Source organism: Bos javanicus, chromosome 1, assembly GCF_032452875.1.
Source record: "Bos javanicus breed banteng chromosome 1, ARS-OSU_banteng_1.0, whole genome shotgun sequence".
NCBI lineage: Eukaryota > Metazoa > Chordata > Mammalia > Artiodactyla > Bovidae > Bos > Bos javanicus.
The window spans coordinates 845,299-865,896 of NC_083868.1; the positions used below are offsets into that span (position 1 = coordinate 845,299).

The window sequence follows — 20,598 nt, forward strand, 5'->3', positions numbered from 1 at the left end:
AGCGAGTGACAGCTGAACTGAAAGGTGATTTTTCCTGATTCCTCTCATGTAATGTGGCTACACAACCTAGGCATCCAGTTAAACAGACAATGCTCCAAGCGCACCTTGTGCAAACTCCTCTCTACCTCTGAAGCCCGTATCACCCGCCAGTGTCATCACTGACCCACCTCCTTGTGGACCCCTGCTGACTTCCTCAGCAGAGACTTCCGTTCTCAGCCCCCCAGCCCTGTGTCTGCTTCTCTGTACGTACTTCTTCATCCTAGGGGCATTCAATCTCAGCTGACACCTGAGCCCCTCAATTCTAATCACTGCATGGACTGGACTTCAGAATCAAGAGGCCAGCTCTACCCCTCAGATCTTAAACAATATCCCCCAGCCAAGCCTCCAAGGAACCATTCCCTCAACTCCCTCTACACCTGCTCCTCACTATACTCTCCACTTTGTCTTATGCGATGGATTGTTGTTGTTCAGTTGCTCAGTTGTGTCTGACAATTTTCAATCCCATGGACTGCTGCATGCCAGGCTTCCCTGTCCTTTACTATCCTCTGGAGTTTGCTCAAACTCATGTCCATTGAGCCTATCCAACCATCTCATCCTCTGTCCCCCTACTTCTCCTCCTGCCCTCAATCTTTCCCAGCATCAGGGTCTTTTCTGAAGAGTCAGCTCTTCACATCAGGTGACCAAAGTATTGGAGCTTCAGCTTCAGCATCAGTCCTTCCAGTGAATATTCAGGGTTGATTTCCTTTGGGATTGAGATGGATATGCCCACCTTTTCAGCATATAACCCATCGCCTAAGCTAATAACCCCAGTTCCTCTGTCCTCTAAGAACTGCCCAATTCTACCATGTCCCAAAGAATCACAAATGTTAGGTGTCAAAAAAAAAAAAGTCATCCTGCATGAAACCTGTTCTTGCTTTCTTATTCTGACACTTCATAGAGAATCACCACCCACTCACAGATGTGAGTCAGAAGCCAAGGAAATCATCCAACCAAACTTCAAGTTCTGAGAACTGTGAATCCTGAAAATTCCCCACATCTACCTCTTTCTTCCCCACTGCCCCTTTTTCAGTTCAGGACTGTTACTCACCACCCAGGCAATGATTTTATTTATTTGTTTTTTGAATTATTTATTTATTTTTAGGATTTATTTTCTTTACTTTACAATATTGTACTGGTTTTGCCATACATCAACACAAATCTGCCACGGGTGTACACGTGTTCCCCATCCTGAACCCCCTTCCCACCTCCCTCCCTGTACCATCCTTCTGGGTCATCCCAATGCACCAGCCCCAAGCATCCTGTATCATGCATCGAACCTGGACAGACACTGATTTTAAATTTCTTCAATCTATTCTCCATTCTGCCATCAGAATTTTTTTTTTTAATAAATGCCAATCTGTTTATGACTTAACTTTTCAAAATTATTTAAAAGCATCACCAGGATGACACAAATGTCCTTGTTTACACATCTGGACTCCTTTCTACCCATCAGTCCCCTGCCCCAGCTACAGTCCAGAACCACCTGTTCTGGATGCATGGTCAACCTGCAACTCCATGCAGAGCATCCACACACTTCTCCTTTTACAGCCAGTCCCTGTGATCAACTCCTTGGGGACCCTCAGGTCCTGCCCCGAGTACTATCTCCTGAGCTACAAGGAAACTCAGTCAACTCTCCCTCTTGCTCCCCTTACTGTGCATGCCTCCATGGGGACCCCATATACAACAATGGCATACATCAAATATTTACATATTGTGCAAAATATTTTGTTTTCATGCTTTCTTCTTACTCAGAATACTATATTACTCTTCATTTTACAGAAGGAACGAACTGTGAGAAAGTAAGCCATTTACACAGTAAAGTCTACATAGTTAAGTGGAAAATTCAGGGCTTAAATCTAGGACAGTCTGATTAGCAGCCACTTCAACCACTAAGATCTAATAATTTGTTTCTATGTTTTACTTAAGTCTGTTCAAGTCAGTTGAGAATAGAGGCTTTCTACCAATTAGGGGTGGGGTAAGAGAAAAAGGAGAAGCTGAAAAAACAAATGGAAGTCCTAGTTATATATCAAGACCCTGACCTAAATGAAGAGGATCCATGTATAAAATAAATAAGCTAAAAGGATATAATGCTCAACACAAGGCATATAGCCAATACTTTATAATAACTATAAATGGAATATAACCTTTAAAAACTGCACACCACTATGTTGTACACTTGAAATGTATATAATATATCAATTATATCTCAATAAAAAATTAATAAGTTGGAAGAGGAAATCAGTAGTTATCTTGGTGTTTTACAAAATATGTCTTAGAAACGAAGACTTTTTTTTCAGTTCTGGAGACGAAAAGTCCAAGATCAAGGTGCCAGCATTGGCTCTTTATCTGTTGAGAGCCCTCTTCTTCCTGGGTATTGGTTGGTGCCTTCTGCCTGAGTCCTCACATTAAGATACTAATCCCATTTGCAGCAATATAGATCGAGCTAGAGATTGTCATTCTGTGTGAAGTAAGTCAGACAGAGAAAGGAAAACATCACTTATATGCTAAAGTTAAAAAGAAATGAAACAAATTAACTTATTCACGAAACAGAAACAGACTCACAGACTTAGAGAATGAACTTAAGGTTATCACAGGGGATGTGTCAGGAGAAGGAATAGTTAGGGAATTTGGAATAGACCTGTACACACATGCACAAAGCTCAGTTTCCTGCACCTCTGGAGGGGTCTGCACAGCAGCCTTCTGTGTCTTTCGGTTTTGTGTCCATAGTGCTGGTGTTGGAGTTTGAACTTTTAGAGACACTCCCAACTGTTGGCTTCACGGAGTGTCCCTGGAAGGGCTGGGCTTCCAATGACAAGGGTTACTTTTCTTTTTCAGTTGACAAACCAAGGGAAGGACATTTTCTGGGTCCCTGGGGACAGCAGGCACCCCAGAAGGGGTGGCCCCGAGTCCCAGCATGCAGGGGCCAGGTTGTTGCCACCCCCACTTCCTCTTTCCCTGGAGGAGCCAGTGGCCTGGCATGGCCTTGGGTAGCTCTCAGTGCTCACCCCAGGTTCACCCGCATTCAGCGGCAGACTCATTTGACCCCCACAACCTGGAAGGAAGCTGGATAGTGTCATTTCTACTACCCAGAAGAGGAAACAGGTGACTGGCCCCAGGTCACATGGCCCATCCATGCCAGCGCCCAAAGCCTGGTCTCCAGCTCTTATTCCTTGAAAGTCATTCAGCTCCTCTAGCCAAGAAGGACCCCCTGGAGGAGGTGGTGTTTGGGGAAGGGGCTGCCTTGTGTGCCCAGGTGCGGGGAGCAAGCTCCGCCCCTGGCAAAGGTCATGAGGAAGGAGGCCTGGCATACGCAAAGGCGGGATCAAGCCTCAGGAGTCTCCCTGGAAATTCTCGAGCAATCTACCCCCAAAACCAGAGTCTGCCTACTTTCTGCTTTGTGCTTTCACCTACACCTCTGACTTTACGGGGGGCTGTCCCCCACTACCTCTCTGAAAAAGAGTTAGCTTACAGCTCCAGTTAATTCCTGGGTGTGACAGTGTTTCAACCTACAAACTCCCTTGGAAGTCCTCTAGCCTGCCTGAATAGGTTTTTCCGGCCACATGTGATTGCTCAGAGCCTCCAAACTGTGAGAGGCATGAGATGTTCTAAACTGTCTAAATACAGATTCCTTTGAGCAGTTAAAAGATTGATTAGAAATTGTATTGGTGAAGGGATTTTCACTTGTTGGGCCAATGTATGCTGCTAGGTCTCCATATCCCTTACCTGCTGTGTCCCTGGCAGTGTATTGATTAATGTAATTGGTGTAAATAGTAGCTTTAATGTTTGTAACCTGGGACCCTTGAGTTAATTCTTTTTCTTGTTATAGCCCACCACACCTTTGCTCTGTAGGAATGCAACTTTATCTAATGCTTTTTGGAGGCTGGCGCCTGACTTTAGAATAATCACCTTTAGAGAAAAAGGCCTCTGGGCCAGAAGATGATGCAAATCACCTAAACTTTTGCATATGATAAGTTTGCAGGAAGAAAGCCTGGCTTACTGCAAGACTCTACCCCTTCCCCCATTATCCTCTATGCATAACTTAAGGTATAAAAACTACTTTGGAAAATAAAGTGCGGGCTTTGTTCACCGAAACTTGGTCTCACCATGTCGTTCTTTCTCTTACCTTCTGGCTGAATTATTCAGCCTCTTTTCTCCACTGAATTTCCTCACTGAGCTATCCTTATTTCAGCCTCTTTTCTCCACTGAATTTCCTCACTGAGCTATCCTCATTCTATTACTCTTTATATCCTTAATTAACGTTTAATTAAGCAATTGTTTCCTGATCCTCGCCGACGCCGTCCCCGCTTCGAATTCCCTGGATCCACCGGGGCTGGACCCGGGCACCCAGGCTTTTTGTTCAGCAGCAGGCTAGCCCTTCACTGGGGATCTCAGAGCTGGGAGGCACTGTACAGACCACCAGCTCCGGATCAGCGCCTCAACGGGGCCAGGCTGGCCAGTGAGACCCAAGAGGCCGCGTCATTTCCAGCCCTCCTACACCTGTCTTCTCCTACTGGTGTCGGTGGTTATGCCTCCTTCCTCTGGGAGCCGCAACAGTTCTGATGCGCAGGGAAGACAAGATTCCTCTGTTAGGCACTGACCCTCCCTGGTCCCCTGAAGTCCTGCCGGATGGGAGGCACGTGCAGCCGGACGTGCACCTAAAGGGAGCCAGGTGGTACCTCACTCGCTCCAGAACTCGAGCGCTACTCCCCTGTTCGCTGTTCCCCGGGGGGAAGCCAGCCGGGTTCAACCCCTGCCCCGCCAGCCTCTGAAGAGTCCGAGCGCGCCTCTGAAGTCTTGGCTTCTTTGGAGCCCTGAGCGCTGAGTGTGCAGAAGGGATCCCGGCTCTTCTTTCTGGAGGAGCGGGCTTTGCACGGGGCGTGCCCGCAGTTCCCCGCGAGCTACTGGGGAGAGCTCTGGTTCCGGACCCAAGATACGCACCTGCCCGCCCGCTTCCCAGCTGGGTTTCCCATGGTCGAACTGGTCGGCGGGAGGAGAGCGGGCTTGACCCGGGGCACCCCACTCCCGGTGGTGCACCCCACTCCCTGTCGGGCACTCGCGGGAGGGGGCGGCCCGGCGGGCTGATTAGACAGCATCCAAGCAGGAAGTCTTGGTCCCCACCCTGGGCGGCCGCCTCACCGCGCGCGGCCTGGGCGCCTGTCCGCCCGTCCATCCGTCCGTCTGTCCCTTGGTGCGGCAACCCGGGAGGCCAGGGTCGGGACCGGGGAGGCTCCGTCCGCGACGCCCCCACCCGCAGGCCAATTGAGGCTGCAGGCGGCGCAGCTGTGAGCGCGCAGCCCAAGATAAGCGGCCAGGTGAGCCTACCTGCGCCGCAGGAGGGGCGCCGGGCGGCGCGGAGCGGTGCGGAGCCGACCGGACGCGCGGCGGTCTTTCGGCATGTCAGTTAGCAGGAAGAGCTGGGCCGCTCTGTCCAGGTGAGCCTGGGTCCTGACTGCTCCGGGGGCCACAGGGTCGGGGCCACACCGTGCAGCCCCCGGGGTTCTGGCCCTCCTTACTCTTTGCGGACGCAGGCCCGAGCAGGCTGTCTGTGGAGGGCTGTCCAGGCCGGAGAGGCAGCTCTGGGGGCTGGGGAGACGTTCAGGAGGTAAACGGCCTAGTCTCAGCTTCTGAGCCGCCCCTGACTGCTTGTCTTTCTCTGAAGAGTCTGAGAGGCCCCTCCCGGGAGGAGGTAAGTGACCTCCCAGGGATAAGGCTCAGGCTCTGGGCGCAGCGTTTTGGGGTGCTGTCAGGGCTGAGAAACCTCTCTTGGCGCTCTCCCTCTCTCTGCTTCAGTCTTCACTCACGAATAGGGCCTTCAAGGGGTCCAGGGACTGGGTGTCTAGTCTTTGTCTGCTAGACATCTAGGCAGGGTCAGAGAAGCCTGGGTGGTGGGGGAGAGGGGGGGTGTCCAGGAGGCAGCACCCTCATGTGATTGGTGACTCCTGAACTCCTCTTGGAGTTCAGATGTTCCCAAGAGCATCTCCTGACCCCCCTCATGCCACCCCCAGAAGACTGAGGCCCATGTAGTGGATGGGCAGGAGCTGGGTGGGTCCCTACTCCTTGACCCGAAGGCTCTAGCTGGTAGAAATTGGCCCCAGGTGGGCGTTTGTGTGGTGAGGCCAGGCTGCCTCTGCAGGTGTGGGCAGACCCTCCCATCTGGACCTTGACCCTCCCCTCCCCCCCACCATCCAAGGACCCCAAGCTCCAGGGACCCCCCCACCATGGCAGCACCTCCCCCACCAGGGCTGGGGTCCCCCTGGACTCTCTGTCCTCACTTCTCTGCAGCAGAGGCCTGTGAGGTCTGGAGAGGGGAGGATACGTCCCAAGAAAGGAGGTGCTCGGTGCTCTGGACGGGGGACCCAGCATCTCAGAGGCCAGTCACACCCAGGGAGGGTCTGTGCAGAGGGTGGGGCTGGCTGTCAAGGTCTTGGACTCTGCGTGTGGGTCTGATGCGGGAGTGTCTGTGTTTCCAGGCGGGCCCTGTCTGTGTTTGGGTGTATGTGCACACACACGTGTGGGCCTTGCATAGTGCGGAGAAGTCTGGGTGGGTGGGAGGTTCTGACATTGCCTTTGGCGTTCGCGTCTGCTCAGATGTCCACTGAGGATGACGGTGCAGGGTCTGGTCTTTGCTGGCCCTCTGCTCAGAGGCCCTGGGCTCCTGTGGGTGCAGGGGTGGGCTTGAGTGCTCTGGGGAAGCTGCCCTGCCTCCCCAGGATCCTGAGCTGCCGCAGCTGTTGCCAGTGCTTGCCCAGGAGGCAGCTGGAGCCAGGACCCTCCGCCTCCCGGGAACAAGCCCCAGCTGGCAGAGGGAAGGGCTGTGAGTCACTGTCAACCGAGCTTCCCAGGAGAGGGTTGGGGGCGTTGAGGAGGGTGTGAGGAGTGTGGCTCCAGGCAGGGCCCAGGTGGGCAGCAGAGAGCCAGTGGGCCCCCCATCCTTGGCTCCAGTTTAAAATGCAGATGCCCAGCCCTGGATGGTGGGTCGGGTGCCCAGGACAGAGCGGTGAGGGGTTAGTCATTTCCCCGCCCGGCCTCCTGGTTCTCCCTGGCACCTCTCCCTAGACTGTCAGGGCTGGAGGGGACCTCACTGACCACTGACAGTGGCCCCTCACATGGGGAGGCCAGCTCCCCTCGGGCAGCACACTGGCCCTGGGTCACAGGGCCTGGTGTCAGGCCTGCACCCACTCTTCCCCTCCCAAGGTCTGCACGTCCTGCCCTTTGAGCCTGGGCCTCCACAGAATGCCCTGGGGCAGCCTCTGTGCCCTCCCCTGCTAACCCTTCCCAGGCAGCTGAGCCCTGACGTGACACACAGCAGATTTCTGTGTGCAATTCCCTTAGGAAGGAAGGGTTCTGCTGGTCAACCTGCCCACAAGGATACCCCTGCCCTCAGCTGCTGACCATGGGCAGGGCAGACTCAGGAAGAAGGGCCTGGGGGAGGGAGCCAAATTGGCTCTCCCCTGCACAGTGGGCAGGGAGTTTCCTGAACCACAGAAGGGAACAGGAGATCCCTTTCTCTAAGGATGGAGCATGGGTGCTGGAAGGCCTGCCTGGAGCAAAGAGGGCTGCATGTCCAAGTGCCGGCTAGGTAGTGAGGGCAGCAGGGGCGGCTGCTGGGGCTTCAGCTGGTGGCCATGGCTGGGAACCCCCGGGTGTTGGCATGCACTGATCCTGGTGCTCTAAGGACAAGCTGTTGGCCACTGGGTCTCCCCAAACCTGCTTCCCCAGTCTGCACTGGAGCTCAAGCCGGCCTGGGGAGTCCCAGGCACCCCACTCCCTCTGACTGCTCAGCTCCTGGGCTCCTGAGAAGGTGGAGCCTCCCTGGGTGTCCTTCCTGGCACTGGGGCTTGTGGTTTACAGGCTGCCCTGGCTGGGAACTTCAGCTCCTTCTTTTACTGGCCATCCTGCCTTATGTACCTTGTTGATCCTGTGAGCCTTGGAAGCCTCATCTGCAGAATGGAGGTGCCCCCACCCCCGCATTCCTCGAGGTTGTGGGGGCCTCTTGTCAGTGGCACTTGTGAGCATCCGGTGCTGTCTAGGCACATGTCAGAGCACTCACTGATCCCTTGTTTATTGGTTTACTGGTCACTGTATTCACCGAACATGTGTGCTTCTGAGTGCAGAGCACTGCCCTGGGCCCTTTGTTGTTCAGTCCCTCAGTCATGTCTTTGTGACCCATGGGCCACAGCAGGCCAAGCCTCCCTGTCCATCGCCAACTCCCGGAGCTTACTCAATCTCATGTCCATTGAGTCAGTAATGCCATCCAACCATCTCATCCTCTGTCGTTCCCTTCTCCTCCTGCCTTCAATCTTTCCCAGCATCAGGATATTTTTCATTAAGTTGGCTCTTCCCATCAGGTGGACAAAGTATTGGAGCTTCAGCTTCAACATTGGTCCTTCCAATGAATGTTCAGGGTTGATTCCCTTCAGGATGGACTGGTTTGACTTCCTTGCTGTCCAAGAGACTCTCAAGAGTCTTCTTCAGCACCATATTTCAAAGGCAGCAATTTTTTGATGCTCAGCCTTCTTTATGGTCCAACTCTCACATCCATACATGACTACTGGAAAAGTCATAACTTTGACTATATGGACCTTCGTTAGCAAAGTAGTGTCTTGGTTTTTCAATGCACTATCTAGGTTTGTTATAGCTTTCCTTCTAAGGAGCAAGTATCTTTTAATTTCTTGGCTGCAGTCACCATCCACAGTAATTTTGGAGCCCAAGAAAATAAAATCTGTCACTCCTTCCACCTTTTCCCCATCTATTTGCCATGAAGTGATGGGACTGTATGCCGTGATTTTAGTTTTATGAATGTTGAGTTTTAAGCCAGTTTTTCACTCTCCTCTTTCATCCTCATCAACACGCTCTTTAGTTCCTCTTCACTTTCTGCCATAAGGATGGTATCATCTGCATATCTGAGGTTGTTGATATTTCTCCTGGCAATCTTGATTCCAGCTTGGGATTCACCCAGCTGAATTTTGCATGATGTAGTCTGCATATGTTATTATAGTCTGCATATAAGTTATAAGGGTGATAATATACAGCCTTGTTGTACTCCTTTCCCAATTTTGAACCAGTCCATTGTTCCATGTCCAGTTCTAACTGTTGCTTCCTGACCTGCGTCCAGATTTCTCAGGAGGCAGGTAACGTGGTCTGGTATTCCCATCTCTTAAAGAATTTTCCACAGTTTGTTGTGATCCACACAGTCAAAGGCTTTAGCATAGTCAATGAAGCAGAAGTAGATGTTTTTCTGGAATTCCCTTTCTTTCTCTATGATCCAGCAGATGTTGGCAATTTGATCTCTGGTTCCTCTGACTTTTCTAAACCCAGTTTTGCAATCTGGAAGTTCACAGTTCACATCCTGTTGAAGCCTAACTTGAAGGATTTTGAGCATAACCTTAGCAGCATGTGGAATGAATGCAATTGTCCAGAAGTTTGAACATTCTTTGGCACTGCCCTGGGCCTTTGGGTACCGTATTCCTGGGGCTTCACCCGCCCCCGTGGGAGCCTGACCTCCACCCCTCTTGTCCTTCTCTCCCTTTCCTTCTCTTAAGAGGGGTAGCTCTTTGTTTGGTGGAGATAACGTTTCTGTTGGGCTGGGGGGTGTGGTTGGGGGTTAGCACATCACTGAGGTGAGCAGTGGGGTCTTGGTGTACAGCTAGGGGTCACTCCAGAATGCCTGGGCTGACACCCTCTGGGCAAAAAGCTGCCTGGGGTGAGTCACTTCCCCGAGACTAGGCTCCAACAGATCACATGCTGTCTGACCCAGGTTCCACCGACAAACCAGCAGCTCCCCTGAAGGTTGAGTGGCCTGCATGGGAACAGGCTTGCTCAGGCCCAAGGAATCCTGGGTGTTCCATCCCTACCTGGCCACAGGTGTGCAGGGGAGTCCCGGGTCTGTGGGCCAGTCTCCCTGCGGGGGGTGGACTCTCATCTCTGCAGTGCATGGCTGACCCCAAACAGTGGACTTGAGGGGGAAGGCTGACCATCTGGACCCAGGGGAAGCCACGTGCAGGGGGTCTTTCTCACCTGGATGAGGGCATCGGGGCCTGGTTGGAGGGGCCATGGGTTCCTGTGGAGTGAGTGACGACAGAGGCCTGGAGTGGTCCAGTTTCCACCCCATGATCAAGGCCGTGGTGCCTGGGCTTGAGCCCTTCCCACCCACTTGGGGGGAGTCGAGCCCTGACAGGCAGGGGCACTGAGGTCTGCACCACCAGCGAGCCTGACAGCCAGGTGTGGGCAGATGCCAGTGTGGGGCCTAGGGTTTGCTGACCCTTTGTGCTCCCACATGTCAGGCAGAGATCTGGTGACCCCACGAGGAGGAGCACCCTGCCCCCTGTACCTGGTGCCACGTTTGGTGGCACGCATGTTCTGGGCACCATGGTGGATGTGCTCTGTCCTATGGCCTTTTCTCTCCCCATGGGACAAGCTCTCCACACTTTGTTTGCAAATTTCTGATACTGCTTCTTGTTAACCCTTCTCAGATGCTGGGCATCACCAGCTCCTCCTACTGGAGACCCCTAGTTGTCTCTTGTCCAGTCGGGCTCTTTCTAAGGGTCTGGGAGCCTCTTTGCCCAGCACTGCCCTGGTGGGCCCCTTCCTGCAGTCCACCAGGCTGGCTCCCCCCTCCTCCATCGAGTGAGTGTCTCCTCACCCTTCACATCCCCCCTCCACCACTGCTGCAGACATCTCACTGAACCCCTCCCTCCCTGATGGCCCCCAGCCTTCTAAAAGCACCACCAGGAGCTGCTCAAGCCCACTTTCCATCATTTTTCTCATTGCTTCGCTGGCCCCCCATCCCCATCCAGCCCCCCAGCAAACCCAGTGGACTCTGCCTTCAAATTGTGTCCTGAATCCATCACTTAAGTCTCCTAGTGACTCCCCACACACAGAGTGAACCCACGTCTCCCTTGGTCCCCAGGCACCTGCTCTGGTGCCCCTTCTGCTAAGTTCAGCATCCCCCCGCCCACTGCCGCACATCCCAGCTCCGCCAGCACACCCGGCTCCTCAAAGCTCTCTCCCCTCCAGAGCTGCCACCCCTTGTCTTTGGTCCCTCCTGTCCATTTGTTCATGAGCGGGGAGCCCTGGAACCTGCTTGTGTGCAGACCCTGCTCAAAAAACATGAGTTTACTAAACACCAGGTCAGCAAACATGATGCTGGGCCTGAACAAAGAGGTCAGGGTGATGGTGTGGCTCCTGCCCCTTTTAGGGAGGAGGTCTGGGGAGGTACAGGGAAGTGACCCCTCTTAGGTGGGAGGATCAAGCAGGCTGTCTGACCTGGCCCTGCAGAAGTCTCCCCAGGGTCTGGGGGCTCTTTCCTTTAGGAAGCTTCTTAGGTTTATATGTCATTAAGTTGATAAAATTTGTGGGTTTCCCCCAGGTAACGTGTCTGCTCTTCCCATGATACTTCTTCCGTGGTTGCATGTGAAGCTCTGTAGAGGCAGGCGAGGCCATGGTAGGAACAGGGCAGTGGAGAGGCTGGGGAACAGGTTTGGGTGCTGACCAGGTGGGAGCCTTACTACCCTGCAGTGATGCTGGGAGGTGAGAGGACTGCCTTCCCCGGACCCTTCTGATCGGGGCCAGAGAGTGCTGGATGGTACCCCTGACCCACAGAGCCCGGAGCTTCCCCTGCGGCCTCTGGGGAAGCTCGGCCTCCCTCCCCGTGGGCCCAGCCTCTGGCCTCCAGGCTGTCCTGTCCTCCCTCTGAAGTCCAGCCCTTTCCCTCCTGGTGCAGAGTGGGGCTCACTTCCCTTTCTCAGTATTTTGCCGGTGGATCTGTGACCCCACAGTTCCCAGTGGGAGGCTGGCCCAGCTCAGTTCCTCAGAGATTCTTTGCTCTTTGGCTAGAATGGGGGTGGGCCACTGGGGGGAGGTAGGTGCGCGGGCAGGTGGGTGAGGATGACTGGTGGGAGGCTGGGGCAGGGTGCTGCAGGGACATGGGGCTGGAGGCAGGATGGTGGAAGGTGGGGTCCAGGGGGTGGCTATGAGGGGGACCGGTATGAGAGTGACTACGGTTCTGAGAGTGACTATGAATGACTGTGAGTGACTATGGCTGGGAGAGTGACCAGGGGCCAGAGGCACGCTGTGCCCCTCACTCCCACCCATGGGAAGGCTGGTTTTCGGAGGTGAAGGAGGCTGACAGAGTGCCTAGGCAGTGAGCGAAGCAATGCTGGGTTCCCCTTTGGGGATGGCTGGTTCATCTGGGATCTCTGTCTGGGGGCTGGGACATCCCGGGGGAGCTGGGGAGCTGGGATGTTGCTCAGTAACTGTTCATCTAAGAGCCTCAGATCAAAGCCGGGCTCTGCCAGGTTCACCTGCCTCCTTCGGGCCGAGCAGTGACCATCCTGCCATGTCCCTGGGTGCCCAGGCAGGGTGGACCCCCATTCCAGTGGGAGTTCAGGGTTGCCCAGGCAGGGTGGACCCCCATTCCAGTGGGGGTGCGGGGGCGCCCAGGTAGGTGGATCCCGGTTCCAGTGGGGATGCAGAGGTGCCCAGGCAGGTGGACTCCCATTGCAGTGGGGTTGCAGGACACCTAGGCAAGTAGACCCCCGTTCCAGTGCGGGTGCAGGGTGAAGTCCAGCCTGCCGCTCCCCTCCCCCTGATGTCGGCCATGGGGATGCTCTGGACGTCACCCTGAGGCTGCGCTGACCCTCTGTCCCCCCCAGCCTCACCCGGCAGTCGACCCTGGAGGATGAGGAGGAACAGGAGCGAGAACACCAGTGGCAACACCAGAACCTGAGCTTCGCCACGGACGACAAGGACCCACCGGACCCCGAGAGGTGTGGGTGGGAGGCGGGACCCTAGTGAGGATGGACTAGCTGCCCCTGCCTGGGGAGTGGGATGACCTTCTGTGGTCCCCACCCTGGTCAGGACAGCAGTCAGGACCAGCGTGGGTGAGCTGGGCCGCTCTTCCTGGGCATTTTATAAGCATAGTTCATCCTTCCATGCTCCTGAGAGGGTGCCAACCCGCCTCTCTGGTGGGCGCATGGCTCGTGCACCAGGGGCAAGGCCTGGGGGTCATCAGGCCCTGGGCTTACCATGCCCCTTCAGCCCAGCCCCCTCCTGCTAGTGGACCCCTGTGGTCTCTGATGGGAAGGAGGTGCTGCTGGTTGACCACCAGCCCCGAGGCTGAGCGCCCCTACATGCCTGTCCGTGAGGATGGGGCCCACTCGGGGGATGCATCTCCTCTCACCTCCGAACAAACCCAGTTCGCAGATCTGGCAGGAGGCTCAGCTAGCGAGTGAACTCACCGGAGCCATGGGCGGGTGGGTGGAGGCACAGGAGGGGCCCCTCTGCTGCAGGCCATTTGGGGCAGCCTCGTGTGCAGCTCCCCAGCTCCTGGATAGGCGGCCGTGGGGCATTCGGCCTGCACCGAACCCACGTGGCCACAGAGGCGTGAAGGCCTGGGCGCCACTCCCAGCTCCCCTGCCCATTGCCGTGCGACTTGGGCCAGCTCCCTGCCTGTCTTTGCTCCTCATCTGTAAGTGGCAGGGCCTGACACAGGAGAGGTGTTTGTTGAACATGGAGTGGTTGCACCTTACAGGCATGAGGTGGGGAGAGCTATGCAGGCTGGTCTGGATGGAGGGTCGGCAAGTGGAGGGGCTTGGAGCAGAGTCCACATGGAGGCCAGCAAGGCAGCACGGCAGCAGGGGACCAGGGTGGGGGCGACAGGTTCAGGAGGGCATCAGACCCAGGTCATGAGCCTTTCATGCCACCTGTGCCTGAGGGCAGGATGGGGTTGACCTGGGATGGGGGTCGTGGGGGCCGGGGGTTGGAAGGTGGAGAGAGGGGAGCAGTGTCTGAGGTGGGACTGACTCCATGAGGCAGGGACAGCAGCTGATTCTGGACTGGGGGGTCCTGCTGAAAGAACCGTGTCTCGGGAGGATAGGGAGCCCCCACAGTCTGTATACGGAGGCCACATTCTCTTTGCCACAGTGAGGTGGAGCACAGGGGCAGGCCCAGTGTCCTGTGGGTGGGCAGGGCCTCACCTGCTTTGTCTCACCCTGTCTTTCTGCCCTGCAGCACCAGCGTGAGGCTCCCAGCCAGTTCGGTCAAACTAGGCCCGAAGCTGGAGCAATACCTCTCGGCCATACAGGTGAGCGGGCCATTCCCTGGAGTGTGCTAGACGTGCCTGGGGACTCACCCTCCAGGGTCAGCAGCCTGTGCTCTCTGCTCCCAGAGATCAGAGTCTGTCAAGTGTGCAAACCCATCCCACACTGAGTTCCTTGAGGCTCCCGTGGATGTCGCCAGCAAGCGCCACCTCTTTGAGAAAGAGCTGGTGGGCCAGAACCGAGAGGGTCCAGCTGCCAGCTGCAAGGTGAGTGGCTCTGGTCCGCCAGGCGTCTGCAGGCCGCTGAGGCTGGGGTCTGCAAAGCTGGAGCCTGGGCACTGCAGGACAGCTCCGTGCTTTCCTGCGTCCATCTGGCGGACTCAAGGGCCCAGCCATACCTGTCGCTGAGCCCCCAGCTCAGCTGTGCACACAACTCTGGGGAAGGGTCCCGTGGCCTGGCCGTGTAGATGTGGTGAGGGGGGCCCTATGAAGATGCCAGCCCAGCCCCAAGGTGGGAGCTCTCTTCTCAGGAGAACTTGGAGCTCTCAGGGTTGGTGAAGTCGCGGCTCAGGTGGATCAGCAGGATCCAGGAGTCAGCACAGCAGGGCCCACAGGTACCGTGTGTAGCCCTCTGGCCCCAGTCTCCGTGCAGGCCTCTCATAGTGGGATGACCCATCACGGGAGGGACAGCCCTGAGTGCAGTGGAGATGCTTCGCACGCGGGATGGCCGTGTGGAAGCCTGAGGGTCAGAGAGCTGAGGGGGAGGGCCTGGGGTCCTCCCCCAGGAAGGGGTGGGCCAGGGGCTCTGCAGCAGCCTAGGCCTGGTCTCTGTCCCGATACCCAGAACCAGGAGACACAGAGGGAATTGGCAGCTGGCAGGAAGCCCCAGTGGAGGAAAAAGCCAGAGGCCCCGCTGGGTGCCAAGGTGAGTGGGGGCCCCGGGGTCAGGGCAGCTGTCCCTGGAGAACGTGGGCTGGCAGGCACCCACTCCTCCACTGCAGGCCTGGCAGGGGGGCCTGGCGGGCAGGGCACATGCGGGCTCCTAGAAGCCGACTGCTTCAGGGAAGACACTTGACCCAGAAGCAAGCCTGGACCCTGAGACCCCCAGCCCCAGTAAATGCTCCGTGTCCCAGAAGATCTCTGTGCTGGAGGAGAGAGCTGTCTCAGGAAAGAGGGAAGTTCCAGACAAAGCCAGCGACTCGGAGAAGAGACCCATGTCTGAGAAAGCCACCGTCTTCAAGAAGACCCCAGTCCCCGAGATACAGCCGGCCCCAGGCAGGGCCATGGCCCCATTGAGGCCCCAGGACTGGGAGCACTCAGCCTCAGCAGAGTGCCCGTCCAGCCCCGGGGGGCAGCGGGGCACTGGGCCTGAGAAGGAGCCTGAGTCTTCGGCGGGGCCTCTGTCCCGGGATGGCGGCCTCCCGCCTGTCACTCTGCAGGTGCGCAGTGCCCCGCGCCTCCCTGTCCTCCCAGCATCTCTGGAGGCCTCCCATCCTGCTGGCATCCCTGGCGGCCTCCCTGTCTCCTGTCCTCGCATCTGCTGTCCTCCTGGCATCTCTGGCTGCCTGCCTTTCTCCTGTCCTCCCCCTTCCAGGTCGGCCCCAGCTGTGTCTCCCCTCCCTGCCTGCTCTGCTGCCCGCAGGACAGGGGACTGGGCTGGGATCTCACCTGGCACCCACACCACACTCTCATCCCAGGCCCAGACTCCAGGAAAGCCTCAGATGCTTCTGGAAGCCACGCCCCCGCCCCGGCCCTGGAAGCCCTATCCACTGGCCTGGCCCTGGGCCTGTGGCTGCACCCCCACAGCTGAGGCATCAGGCAGGGACAGAGGACTGGCCTGCTGCCACTGCCCCACAGCTGCTAGGGTGAGCCAGGCCTGTGGGGCTCCAGGCTGCCCATCCTCCTGCATAACTTGCCCCCTGTTCCGTCCAGGTGAGGACTCGCAGCACGGAGGCTGAGGCCAAGGCCCCCTCGCCAACACGGGTCTTGCCTCCCTTCAACAGCACCCTGCAATGCTCCAGCACCCGCACCATCCCCAGGGTGAGCCTGGCTGCTGTGGGCCCCTCCCTGCGGGGCTCAGGGCAGTGGGGAGGCAGGCAGGAGGCACCCTGAGAAGATCTGGGGGTGTCAAGGGGGACTGTTGACCTGGCTTGATGGGAGGGGCTGAGCCCCAGGCCCGAGGTGGGCCTTTCATGGGGGTGTGGCTGAGGTCTGTGTAGAGGGGAGTGCTGGGGAGAACCCAGGGTGGGCTGTGTTCTGATAGCCAAGTCCTCCCTTGTGAAGGCTATGGCTGCCATGGACCCCACTCACTGGCACCTTCCTTCTCTTTCCAGATGAGCCCCCCTAGAGACAGCTCAGAGGTGACCTTAACCCACAGGTCAGGGCCTGGGGGCCCCAGGGCTCATCTGATGTGGGGCTGAGGCCTGAGGTGCAGCAAGGGGAGGGTCCAGCTGCCTGGGGGGGCGAGAAGGCGGGAAGGGCAGTCCTGAGCCACGGGGTGCTGAGGCGGGGGGCGAGTGGGTGCGCTGGGGTCCTTTGAGTCAAGCACTGGGATTCATGCACACAGGCTGCACCGCCTGCCCCGAGACTGTCTCTGAGGCCAGCGGTCGTGGGCGAGGCTGGGGGACATGGGGCACACAGTGGATGAGGGAGTTGCTGCCCTCACTCCAGAGTGAGATGTGCAGGAACCATGGGGCATGGAGGATCCAGGGGTTCAGGATGGGAACTGAGGGCTGGAGCCCCTTGCAGTCAGGGGAGCTCAGCCTGTGAGAGTGGGGTGAAGGCAAAAGATGGCGAGCGTCAGGGGGTGTGAGGTGGGCTAAGTTCTACGAGACAGCAGGGTGACGGCAGGGGGTGGAGGGCATCAGAGGACGTGAGGTGGGGAGAGCTCTGCAGGCAGCTCTGGACAGAGGGTCGGCGAATGGAGGGACTTGGAGTGGAGTCCACATGGAGGCCAGCCAACAAGGGCGGCAGCATGGGGACCAGGGTGGGGGCGCCAGGTTCAGGAGGGCATCAGACCCAGGTCATGAGCCTTTCATGCCACCTGTGCCTGAGGGCAGGATGGGGTTGATCTAGAATAGGGAGCCTGGGGGCCAGGGGTGGAAGGTGGAGGGAGGGGATCAGTGTCTGGGGCGGGACTGACTCCACAGGGCAGGGACAGCAGCTGATTCTGGCCTGGGGGGTTCTGCCAAATGGACCTTGTCTCAGGAAGACAGGGACCCCCCACCATCTGTACACAGAGGCCTCATTCTCTTTGCCAGAGTGAGGTGGGACACAGGGGCAGGCCCAGTGTCCCGTGGGTGGGCAGGACCTCACCTGCTTTGTCTTGCCCTGTCTTCCTGCCCTGCAGTACCAGCATGAGGCTCCCAGCCAGCTCGGTCAAATTACGCCCGAAGCTGGAGCAATACCTCTTGGCCATACAGGTGAGCAGGCCAGTCCCTGGAGTGTGCTGAGCGTGCCAGAGGCCTCACCCTCCAGGGTCAGTGGCCTGTGCTCCCTGCTCCCAGAGATCAGAGTCTGTCAAGTGTGCAAACCCATCCTGCACTGACTTCCTCGAGGCTCCTGTGGATGTCTCCAGCATGCGCCACCTCTTCGAGAAGGAGCTGGTGGGCCAGTCGAGAGGGCCCAGCCTCCAGGCACAAGGTGAGTGGCTCTGGCTCACCAGGCATCTGCAGGCTGCTGAGGCTGGGGTGTGCAGAGCTGGAGCCTGGGCACTGCGGGACAGCTCCGTGCTTTTCTGCGTCCATCTGGCAGACTTGAGGGCCCAGCCATGCCTATCTCTGAGCCCCCAGCCCAACTGTGCACACAGCTCTTGGGGAGGGTCTGGTGGCCTGGCCATGTAGATGTGGTGATGGGGCCCCTCTGAAGATGCCAGCCCGGCCCCATGGTGGGAGCTCTCTTCTCAGGAGAACTTGCAGCTCTCAGGGGTGGTGAAGTCGCAGCTCAAACTGTGGAACAGCAGGACCCAGGAGTCAGCACAGCAGGTCCCACAGGTTCCGTGCATGCCCCTCTGGCCCTGGTCTCCCTGCAGGCCTCTCTTAATAGGATGACCCATCAGGGGAGGGACAGCCCCGAGCACAGTGGAGATGCTCTGCACACAGGATGGCCATGGGGAATCCTGTGGGTCAGAGGGCAGAAGGAGGAAGGCCTGGGGTCCTCCCCCAGGAAGGGATGGGCCAGGGGGCTCTGCAGCAGCCTGAGCCCGGTCTCTGTCCTGATGCCCAGAACCAGGAGATGCAGAGGGATTTGGCAGCTGGCAGGAGGCCCCAGTGGAGGAAGAAGCCAGAGCCCCCACTGGGTCCCTAGGTGAGTGGGGGCCCAGGGGCTGGGGCGGCTGTCCCTGGAGAATGGGGGCCAGCAGATGCCCAGTCCTCCCTGCAGGCCTGGGCTCTGCCCAGCATGGGGGGACTGGGGAAAAGGGGGCATCCCTGCCCTGCCCCGGGAACCCCCTTGTCCTAACCGCCCTTTGTCCCACAGGTGTGAGGAGCCAGTCCCAGGCCAGCAGCCACGCTGGTTGCCTCTCCCACCCGCTTTCCACACTGGATCCAGGAGGACGCTGGCCAGCATCCTCCCCACCCCTCTGGGGCAGGCGTGCCCTGTGGCTTGGCTGGCATCTTTCCCGCACCCCTGTTGGGTCAGGCGTGCCCTGTGCCTTGTTCAGCTGCAGGCACTGCGCATCTGCACAGAGCCTCGCCACCCTGTCCACGCAGATTCCTGCTCTTCCTCCTCTTCCTTTTCCTCTTCCTTTTCCTCCATCCGGTGGCACCAGTGTCTCTGTGCACCTCTCCCAGGCTGGCCCCCACCATCCTTGTGCCACCTGCCAGGCTGGAGGAGCCACACTGACCCCTCCCAGGCCCTGCCTTGCTCCCCTTCACGCCCCACCTGCTGCCCTGGCCAAGCCATCCTGTGCCCCCTCCCCACACTCAGGAAAGAGCAGATAAACTCATTCACTCTCAGGTGTGACCAATAATAGCTTAAAAATCACTCTTTTCGGAAGCTTTGCTTTTCAGTGGAGACTAAACAGCGTGGGGATGATGTTTTGGCTGTGGGGGCCTGAGGGGGGCAAGCATTTGTCTGTCAGCATCCTCTGTGGCCACAGCCCAACACACTTGCCCCCAAATGCAGTTCTCTGCTCCCCTGCCCTCCTGGACCAGAGGGGACGCTAAGCTGTGGGTAGACCAAGCAGCCAGAGCCAGCCTGGTGCCATCAGCCCTGCGTGCTGTGTGTGGCTGAGGGGTGTGGGGGGGTGCGTACGTGTGTGTGCACACAATTGTGTGTGTGGTCCACACGTTTTCTCATCACTAGACTTACGTTAGAATCCTGCTCTCAGGTGCCTGCTTGGGTTTCTCTGGAGTCAGTGACACCCCATACCTCCTTTGCCCCAGCCCTGCTGTGGGCCTGGTCCTGTGGGAGGCTCCAGTCCCACGTACAGCGGCCAGGGATGGAAGGGCCTTGGGGCCCCACCTGTGAGCCCAGACTCACCTGCCTCCAGCAGAGGGTCTTGCATGGCCGGCCCCATGCCCGCCCAGAGCTGGGGGCAGCGGGACCCGGAGGCCTTGGCCAGCCATCCCCACCCACCACCACATGTGTAACCTCGGAGTTCCCGGGAGGAGCCAGGAGGGCTGGGCTGGGCACCCCCAGAGAGGTATGCCCCACCAGGAACTGTCAGCAAGCAGACGAGAGGTGCTGAGCGCTTGCTTGCTACACTCAGGAAGGTCCTGGTGGGTGGGTTTGCCCAGCACAGCAGAGCCATCCCTCCAGCATGGGGGTCTGAGAGTGGCCCGAGGGATTTGGCCCACCTGGCCCTGGGGTCTGGGCGTCTGGTGCTGCTGCCCCCGGGGGGAGCCCTCAGTGCCCATCGGGGCTGCCTGGGCAGGGTGCAGAGGGCAGCACCACACCACCCACCCTCTTGAACTCACTTATCTACACAGAAGGCCCTGCACTCACCCTTCGGGGGGGGGTGGGTCGCACACCCAGGACGACCTCAGGGTGACATGTGAGGACAGCACACAGCCTGGGCGCCCACCTGACTGCACCCGCCTCCCGTGCCAGGCCTCCTGTGGGTCCTCAGGGCTGTGGGCACCATCTCTGTGTTCTCGTCCCTCCTCTGCTGTAAGCTCAGGGAGGTGACTTCACCTCGTGTGCAAGGGCAGGGCGTCCAGGGCAGGCCAGCTGTGGCGGCTGCAAGGATGGCCGCCCGTGCTCTGAGTCAGTCCATCCTGCCTTAGGACGGTCCCTGGAGGCCACACACACAGTCTGGCCATGGATGTCTGGAAACTGCCAGGCTTTTCCTGTGGGGCCTCGGGTGCCAGAGCCCTCTCCCAGGCATCCACGGAAGCAAATTCTGTCCCATTTGAAGGACTTTTGAGCTTACGAGGTACCCACTGAAGTCGGTCGAGTTAAGGGAAGGTGTAGGAAAAGTGGTTCCTAAATTGCAGGAGATTTTGGGCCAGGACAAAAGGCCGGCTGGGCCCCCAGGAGCCAGACCAGGAGAGGGGGTGGCGGCCTGGCTGCTCACTGTC

General features: G+C 57.9%; 1 protein-coding gene across 1 annotated transcript; it reads left to right on the plus strand.

The window, feature by feature from the left end:
- The first annotated feature begins 3,160 nt into the window (after window positions 1-3,160).
- LOC133254957 (uncharacterized) lies at window positions 3,161-20,351 on the plus strand. Its single transcript, XM_061429437.1, is given in 15 exon segments — window positions 3,161-3,292; window positions 5,250-5,435; window positions 5,507-5,725; window positions 6,750-6,853; window positions 12,693-12,830; window positions 14,050-14,122; window positions 14,207-14,344; window positions 14,922-15,002; window positions 15,124-16,030; window positions 17,258-17,499; window positions 17,584-17,699; window positions 17,701-17,719; window positions 17,983-18,069; window positions 18,302-18,382; window positions 18,554-20,351. Coding segments are annotated over 14 exon segments (2,523 nt in total). The 3' UTR covers window positions 18,554-20,351.
- The last annotated feature ends 247 nt before the right edge of the window (window positions 20,352-20,598 follow it).